At 44.0% G+C, this 8,981-nt stretch overlaps 1 protein-coding gene across 2 annotated transcripts in view; it reads left to right on the top strand.

The window, feature by feature from the left end:
- The first annotated feature begins 2,363 nt into the window (after nt 1-2,363).
- Nucleotides 2,364-8,981, top strand: part of prkcba (protein kinase C, beta a) — a 405,247-nt gene continuing 398,629 nt past the window's right edge. The window contains exons 1-2 of one of the 2 annotated variants that reach the window (XM_038821091.1): nt 2,364-2,884; nt 2,978-3,009. In XM_038821091.1, the coding sequence (XP_038677019.1) occupies nt 2,721-2,884; nt 2,978-3,009 (196 nt within the window). In that variant the 5' untranslated portion in view covers nt 2,364-2,720. The remainder of the gene's footprint in view (nt 2,885-2,977; nt 3,010-8,981) is intronic. The other variant, XM_038821090.1, reaches the window with a different exon arrangement.

Raw genomic sequence — 8,981 nt, 5'->3', positions numbered from 1 at the left:
TGGCACCAGTTGCCGTAGTGATAACTTCCATCCAGACGCCAGAAAGCAAAGTGCTCCAACATTCCGTTGAGGCCGCAGAAGTAAGCATGGTCACACAACCCAGTGTGGGCCTGTCAGCCCCTCAGGATTCACCTGAAACTCCAAAGACCTCTGAATACAGGGTGAAGACCAGCTCAGTAGCAGAGTCTGCCAAGCCTAAACACAAACACAAGTGACTTTGTCATTCCATTCTCAGAACAAAAAGGAAAAAGGAAGAGAAGACTGGGAGAGCTAGCTCATTTTGCGAACAAAACAGAAACAAAGGGAAGCAACAAACAGATTTGTGGCAGTAAGTGCAAAAGAGGCTGGTGATGCATGCATGGCAATCATGGACACATGCCTTCCAAAGGCACAGAGCAAAGAGGAGAAGAAGCAACAGGCCGGCACATAAACTAATCTTCGAAGAGGCTGGCAACAGCCCAAATGACCACAGAAGTGATCCCATGAGGGAGACACAATGACCTGTGTGAAAGAGACAGACACTGGCCAGGCATATCATGTTTATGGACACCCTAGTTAAAAGTATTCACATTGTTAGGCATGTCATGAATGTATAAAGTTAAAAAAAAATCAATGCTAGTTGTAAACAATTTAAAAAGGATTGGAGGGGTTGTTGGGTTACAGGGATAGGGTGGGGTGGAAGTGAGGGCTTAAGTGAGTCGGTGCAGACTCGATGGGCCAAATGGCCTACTTCTGCACTGTATGTTCTATGTTCTTAATGTTTTCTAAGGAAGGGGGATGTGGTGCTATGCCTATAAGCAATATCATAGATGGCTGGTAGTGCGACCTCCAACCAGCAGCTGGTGGTACAAACACCATGCAGTCTCAGGACAGTGGTCATGTGACAAGGCATTCTAATATAATAAGAATATTCGCTTATTGTCACTAGTAGGCTTCAATGAAGTTACTGTGAAAAGCCCCTAGTCACCACATTCCGGCGCCTGTTCGGGGAGGCTGGTACGGGAATTGAACATGCGCCGCTGCCTTGTTCTGCATTACAAGCCAGCTATTTAGCCCAGTGCTAAACAAGTGGGGCACATCCAGCCATCAGGAGATGGTTGTAAGACGTACAAGTGAACAGTTGTGCTAGGTGTAGTTCCAGAGGAGTACAACAAAACTCCATGATAACCTGCTCTGTAACAGATCGCTATCTTACCATGTGTGATTCAATAAAGATGCTGGTTTGGACAAGTCACGCTAGACATTGAACACCGAACACAACACCAATCATCCTCCATATCACCAGGATTGCCTCTTATCATGACCTTACCAGCTATTGTCAGGCCTTTCGTGCTTGGGAATAATTAAAAGGAACACAGCATATCTGTTGCCACCATTTACCCCACCCTGTACGAGGGGAGGACTGGGATATCAAGGAGTCAATGAGGAACTGTTAGCTCGCCTTCTCCTGATCCGACAGGGATTGAAGTTTATTCCCGAAAAAGTAAAATCTCTCTCTTCCATGCAGATGTGGCCAGACAATTATTCGTTTGAAAAAATGGAAAAGATTGAGACAGTTCAAATTCGCAGCAAAACAGTTAAAATGAATGAAAATGAATCTGCGGGAGACCCGAGTTCGCCTTGCCTTGCTGTCTTCAATCTCAATCCGAAAATGTTTCCCCTGCACCTTTACAGCCTCTCTCCCAAAATCCCAGCTACTGGAAGGAGCCTTTTGATTCAGTTCCAATTACGCTTTAACTCCACACGGATATTGCACTGATTTTACACTCGATCTTTTTGATGATTTATCTGTGAGAATATTCCTGTTTCCTATTCCCGGTTTCCCTATTGCACCCACGGAAGCAACTCTCAACCCATGCATTATTATTTAAGAGGGAATGAATACACATATGCAAGTAGATATAAAATGATTTAATGTATACATATAGCTGTAAGGAGCAGCCACAGATATAGGTCTATATCAATTTTTAAAATACAAAATATGGATACATTAGAATAGTTCCTAGCATTTAATCCATGCCGAAGTTCACATGGTCATTAAAAACGCCTGAAATATCACACTGACAGTGTGTCAACTCAGCCTCTTAGTTGTTTTGCACCGATGCACTGATTCTGGGGTTTCTATTAATCTTTCTTTACTTCGCCCTATTTACAGTAAACAGAGCAAGCTTTCAGAAATAGAGCGAGTGTGTGGCTGAACTGCCAATTCTTTATAGAACTGAAAATGGAAGAACCTTGCAAGATTATGTGTTGCTCACTCTCACTGGCTGCTGCGACTAATCAGATCATAGATACGCCGTTTCCTTGTGGTCGAGGCTGAAATGCACTCTGACTAATCCGCTTCTCACCAGCAACTATCCCCATTAGCAAACCTGTTGAGCGCTTTGCTGTAAGCCGGGTCTTCGGCTGCTATTCTCGTGGCGATTTGGGGGGTTTATATAATAGATAAAAGCCTGTAAAGAATGCAGATTTTGTGCCGTTGATAGAAATGGTAGCTCGGTATGGTTATGTAAATAGAAAGAGGGTCGATTTAGAAGAGGCGGGGCGTGCTGACGTTGTGTGTTTGTGTGGAGAAGGCGCAGCCTCAGCTCATCATTCTGCTGCTAGCTTGCTGCGCGCCTGCTTCGTTCACACCAAAAACCGGAGAAGCCCAGCAAGGAGTTGATTCGCGCGATTAATTTGTCGCTGTGGCCAGTGAGCAGCGTCTCGGCGTTGGAAGGATGTCCGATACTGTGTATGCGATGGAGAGCGAGGAGAACACCGTTCGCTTCGCCCGCAAAGGCGCTTTGAGGCAGAAAAACGTTCACGAAGTGAAGGACCACAAATTCATCGCTCGCTTCTTCAAGCAGCCCACATTCTGCAGCCACTGCACCGACTTTATCTGGTGAGCACCGTCTGGACGGTGCCACATTATAGCATTATAATGCCTAAAATGTATCGCTTCTAATATTAATTTGGTTTCTGTTTGTTTTAACAGGGGATTCGGGAAACAGGGATTCCAGTGTCAAGGTGGGCGTTCCCTCGGGTACAGTAGCAACAGTGTCTTAAGTGTCAACTTGGTGTTTTGGGGCAGTTTTGTCCTCAGGACACTATCTGCACCAAAATCACGAACAGTTTAGTCGGCGCTCACGTGATGCTTTGCGAAGACTGAGCGGCGATGCAGTTCTATTTGCTCAGATGGAGAGAACTCCAGCATTACAAATCTGAGTAACTTAATAAACTCAAATGGTAGCCATTAGGCGATTTGTTGTAACCTGTTTTAGCGATATCAGTTTTGAAGTGTAATATCTGTGTCGGAACGTCCCTCGGTTATTCAGTGCAAACCCTTTGTACATACCGACAGACAGATTATTTGAAGATTGTGTTGTATTTTCGTTATCAGCCGGATGCAGGTGGCATCCCTGACTTCACAATTTTCCGAACCCGCCAGGTGGAGACTCGTGTAAGCAAAAAAAAAACGACCAATTCCTCAGCGACTTCTAATCTGAACATACTTATCCTAGTTACAGTCTGAATAAGGCAACCTTCTCGCTCGAGTGTCTGTGTACCTCTCCCGTTGTGATGCTGCCTTCCGAATTCATATTGGCGCGTGTTTTATGCAAGTTGAATCCACTTGTAATGTTCCTTCAGTTTTTACTTTTCTTTACTGTCTTCCTGCCCATTTTACAAACATGCAGTTGTTGAACCGCCTCACTTTTTCTTTTCTGTAACAACATGCAACCATTTTTTTTTGTTGCGAGGACAGTTGTCAAAAGTCTATTTCTTAACCCCACCCTTTCCCGTCTTTGAGCGGAAGCGACAAGTGTGTCTGATACATAAAAATAGAGAAGTTAGTTTCGTACCTAACGTTCTGAAGAGGGGTGTCATCATGGGATGGTGGTGCTGGGAATGGAATATGGACGGGTTCACAGCTAACTAAAGGAAAGATCACCAAAGAGAGTTGTACTGCTGTTTCTGGCATCCCACGTGTGTCTAGAATTGGCTGGCTCCCATATCCTTTGCTTTAAATCTATTTCTCACATTGACTGCTTTCCCACTCTATGGGAGAAGCTTTCCAGTTTGGTTGACAAGATGGTTGGTGAGTGTGCAATCATCACTACAGGTTACACTGGGTCCCTGCTCTTCTCTACACTTTCTCAAGTTGACCCTGTGCAGTTGGTCGCATGGGTGAGGTCTGTACTGGAAATATGGGGAGTCAGCTAGCATTGTGGTAGAGTGAAATTGGAAAGAGGCTTGAGCATAGAGCCCTCTGCACATGTTCAGTAGCAGAACAGCAACTGATGTAGATGAACCAAAGGTATTGCTGAGACCTTTGAGGTGTAACTGTCACAATTTCAACTTGGTCATCATCTGGGAGGAGGGACTTTCCTTCAAAATGTGAGGGTGAGTTTGCGATATATGTTGGAATTATTTGCAGCATCTGGTGATTTATGAGAGAACGTATCCGGATCCCTGGTGCCATGATGCAGCAGGGTTACCCAATGTGCCACCATGCTGCCCCTGTCCTGTTGTTCGAGGGCTAGGTATTGGCCAGGACTCTGGTGATAACTCCCCCGCTCTTCAAAGTAGTGCCATAGCATCTTAACATTCCTTTTGAGAGGGCTGGTGGAGCTTCAGTTTCACATCTCGTGTAAAAGACAGCACCTCTCTCGGTACTGCACTTTTGTCAGCCTGGATTTTTGTATTCTAGTCTTTGGAATGGAATTTAAACCTGCAACCTTCTGACTCCAAGGCAAGAGTGCTATCAATGTGTTATCAACATGGCTGACATTACTGAGGAGGTACACTGCATAGTTTCTCGGGTGGCAAATACTTTAGATTAACATCAATTCCCAATCATGCCATCAGCAACGTGATAGAGGAAAGGGGAATTCCACTCTGTAAAGAAAGATTACGCCTTTTTCCTTGTGCTGAAATTTAAACTCGCAATTTCTGCAGGAGATTTCTCCATCTGTTTCGGCTAATTCTGACTGTGAGTGAGTGATGTCATGGTGCTGTGCATTTGTATATGCTTCACAGACTCAGTGTGAACAGACGTGGTGTGTTCTTGTTTATAAAATATTGACATTTTAATCCCTTCAGAACTCCAAAATAGAATGGATCAAATTGCAATTTGTAATCGCCTCTGGCCACAAACCTCCAGTAAGTTGGTGATGAGCAACAAAATTCTGCAGTTTCGAAATTTCCATTGTTATTCATGTTCTTAAATGATTCTTCAGAGTAAGAACATACAAACATAAGTTGGTACAGGCATAGGCCTGTTGGCCCTTTGCACCTTCTATGTTGTTCAGTATAATAGTTGATCTTCTGCCTCAATTCAACATACCTGCGCTGTTCCCATATGCTTTAATTTCCGAACACCGATCAATCTCTGTCCTTAGTACGCTCAATGACTGAGTGCCCACAGCCTCCTGGAGTAAAGAATTCCAAAGATTCATAACCTTGGTAGTGAAGGAATTTTCATCTGATTCCTAAATGGCAAACTCATTATTCTGAGTCTATGATCCCTTGTTCTAGATTCCCCAAACAAGGGAAAGATCCTCTGAGAATCTACCTGATCTAGCCTTTTAAGAATTTTGTATGTTTAATTGGATTACCTTTTAATCTTGTATTTCTAGGGAATATGTTTAGTCTATATAACAGTCCCCTTATCCAAGGAATCAGTCTAGTGAAACTTTGTTGCACTCCCGCCAAAGCAAGTATAGCACAGTGGGCTAAACAGCTGGCTTGTAATGCAGAACCAGGCAGCAGTGCAGGTTCAACTCCCGTATCGGCCTCCCCAAACAGGTGTCGGAATGTGGTGACTAGAGGCTTTTCACAGTAACTTCATTGAAGCCTACTTGTGACAATAAGCAATTATTATTATTTAGCCTTTCCGAGAGAGAAAACTATAAATGGTACGCCAAATGTTCTTTCACAAATGCCCTATAAAATTGCAGTAAGACGTTTTGACTCTTATGCTCCAATCCATAGGGGCTGGTTTAGCACGGGGCTAAATCGCTGGCTTTGAAAGCAGACCAAGGCAGGCCAGCAGCACGGTTCAGTTCCCGTACCAGTCTCCCCGAACAGGTGCCGGAATGTGGCGACTAAGGGCTTTTCACAGTAACTTCATTTGAAGCCTACTTGTGACAATAAGCGATTTTAATTTCATATACAGTACAGGATAGCATTTTACTTTCTTAATTGCTTGCTGTACCTTCATTTTAACTTTATGTGATCAGTGTGCAGTGACATAAGATCCCTCTGAATACCAACATATCCCTGTCTCCCACCACTTGAATAATATTCTGTTTTTATGTTTCTCATTTAAAAATTAATAATTCCATACTTCCCACATTTACGTTGCACCTGTCATGTTCTTGCCCACTCACTTAAATTCCTATGCGAGCTCTTTGCATTCTCCTCACAGCTTGCTTTCCCACCAACTCTGTATCATCAGAAAACTCCATTGCATTCCGTTTCTTCATCTAAGTAATTGATATAGATTGTAAACAGCTGAGGCCAAAGCACCAATCCTTGCAGTACGTCACTTCTTACAGCCTACTAATCTGAAAATTTGGCTGTGGGATGTCCCCCCTCTTCTACTGTACCTGCCCAAATAGCTATTGATGCACAAAAGTAAGTTCATAAATGGTTAATTATAGATAAGGGAAGCCGTATGGTCCATCTGATTAGCCTTTCATGTTACCAGTGCAATATCCTGTCTTGTCCTGACAGGTGTTTCTGCAATTGACTCGCCGGCATGGCACAACTTACAGCTATTTATCCTGAATCAGTTATCTTTTTCACCAGCCCTCAATCTATTCAAATATATTACTCCCTCATACCGGGAACCCTAATTTTGTGTAATAAAACCTATTAGCATATTAGCGAGTACTTTTTGAAAATCCAATATACTATTGGCCCTGTTGATTATAAAATAAAAAAATGCCAACAGGTTTGTCAAATATGATCTTTCTTCAGTAAATTAATGTTGACTCTGCCCAATCGTGTTGTTATTCTCAATGCTCTGTTATCACGTCCCCAATAAAGGTTTCAGCATTTTCCCTACTAATGTCTGGCTAACTGGCCTACAGTTCCCGGATTCTCTCCACCTCTTTTAAAAAAAAAAAAATATTGATTGATCTTTATTGTCATAAGTACAGTGAAAAGTATTTTTCTGCGTCCAAGGGAACGTACACAGTACGTACATAGTAGACAAAAGAATAATCAACAGAGTGCATTGCCAAATGGTACATCAACAAATAGTGATCGGTTACAGTGCAGAACAAGGGCCAAACGAGCAGCATAGGGCGTCGTAGATAGTGTTCTTGCAGGGAACAGATCAGTCAGAGGGGGAGTCGTTGAGTCTTGTAGCTGTGGGGAAGAAGCTATTCCTATGCATGAATGTGCGGGTCTTCAGACTTCTGTATCTTCTGCCTGGTGAAAGGGTCTGGAAGAGGGCAAAGCCTGGGTGTGAGGGGTCTCTGACAATGCTGTCTGCCTTCCTGAGACAGCGGGAGGTGTAGACCGAATCAATGGGAGGATGGCAAGCTTGTGTGATGCGCTGGGCTGAGTTCACCACACTCTGCAGTTTCTTGCGACCTTGGGTCAAGCAGTTGCCATACCAAGCTGTGATGCAGCCGGATAGGATGCTCTTATGGCATCTCTGTAGACGTTTGTGAGTGTCGATGCAAACATGCCAAATTTCTTTATTTTCTGTAGGAAGTAAAGACGTTGTTGGGCTTTAGAACATAGAACAGTACAGCACAGAACAGGCCCTTCGGCCCTCGATGTTGTGCCGAGCCATGATCACCCTACTCAAACCCACGTATCCACCCTATACCCGTAACCCAACAACCCCCCCCTTAACCTTACTTTTTAGGACATTACGGGCAATTTAGCATGGCCAATCCATCTAACCCGCACATCTTTCGACTGTGGGAGGAAACCGGAGCACTCGGAGGAAACCCACGCACACACGGGGAGGACGTGCAGACTCCGCACAGACAGTGTCCCAGCCGGGAATCGAACCTGGGACCCTGGAGCTGTGAAGCATTTATGCTAACCACCATGCTACCGTGCTGCCTTTCTTGACTTTGTATCAATGGAAATGAGCCAGGACAGACTGTTGGTAATGGTGACCCCCAGGAACTTAAAGCTATCGACCATCTCCACTTCGGAGCCATTGATGTAGATTGCAGGCGGGGGTGTCATACTACGCTTCCTGAAGTCGATGATCAGTTTCTTGGTCTTTCCAACATTTAGTGAGAGGTTGTTTTTGGTACACCATGCAACCAAGTGATTTATCTCCCGCCTGTAGTCTGATCCGTTGTTGTTTGAGATACGACCCACCACAGTCGTATCATCTGCAAATTTTTAGATTAAATTGGAGTTGAATCTTGCCGCACAGTCGTGAGTGTATAGGGAGTACAGGAGAGGGCAGAGCACACATCCTTGCGGGGCCCCGGTGTTGAGGACTATTGTGGAGGAGGTGCTGTTGCCTAACCTGACAGATTGCGGTCTGTTGGTGAGGAAGTCAAGGATCCAGCTGCACAGGGAGGGGTCAAGTCCAAGATTGCAGTGTTTGGTTATTAGTCTTGTTGGGATAATGGTTTTGAAGGCAGAACTGTAGTCTGAACAGCAGATATATACAGAATTAGCTGTATCTTAATCAAATCTGGGCTAATATGTGTAGAATGATATTTCAAAAGACTAATCTTGTTACATTTATTATGAAAACCGAATGGAGATGAGTTAGACTAGTTGCTAGTTCTGATGTAACAGTTCTGCCATATTGTATTTAAGAAACATTTAGCCCTTTGAGCCTCAATTAAATCATAATTGATCTACAACCACACACATTTGTCCCATTGTTTTTTAGTTTTTACTCATTCTTGGGCTGTGGGCATGGCTGGTGAGGCCAGCATTTAATGCCCATCCTTATTTGCCCTTGAAAAGGTGGCGATGAGCTGCTGCTTTTAACTGCTGCAGTCCATGTG

This window comes from Scyliorhinus canicula, chromosome 15 (assembly GCF_902713615.1).
Source record: "Scyliorhinus canicula chromosome 15, sScyCan1.1, whole genome shotgun sequence".
Taxonomy (NCBI): domain Eukaryota; kingdom Metazoa; phylum Chordata; class Chondrichthyes; order Carcharhiniformes; family Scyliorhinidae; genus Scyliorhinus; species Scyliorhinus canicula.
This window is presented reverse-complemented; position numbering and strand designations above follow the sequence as displayed.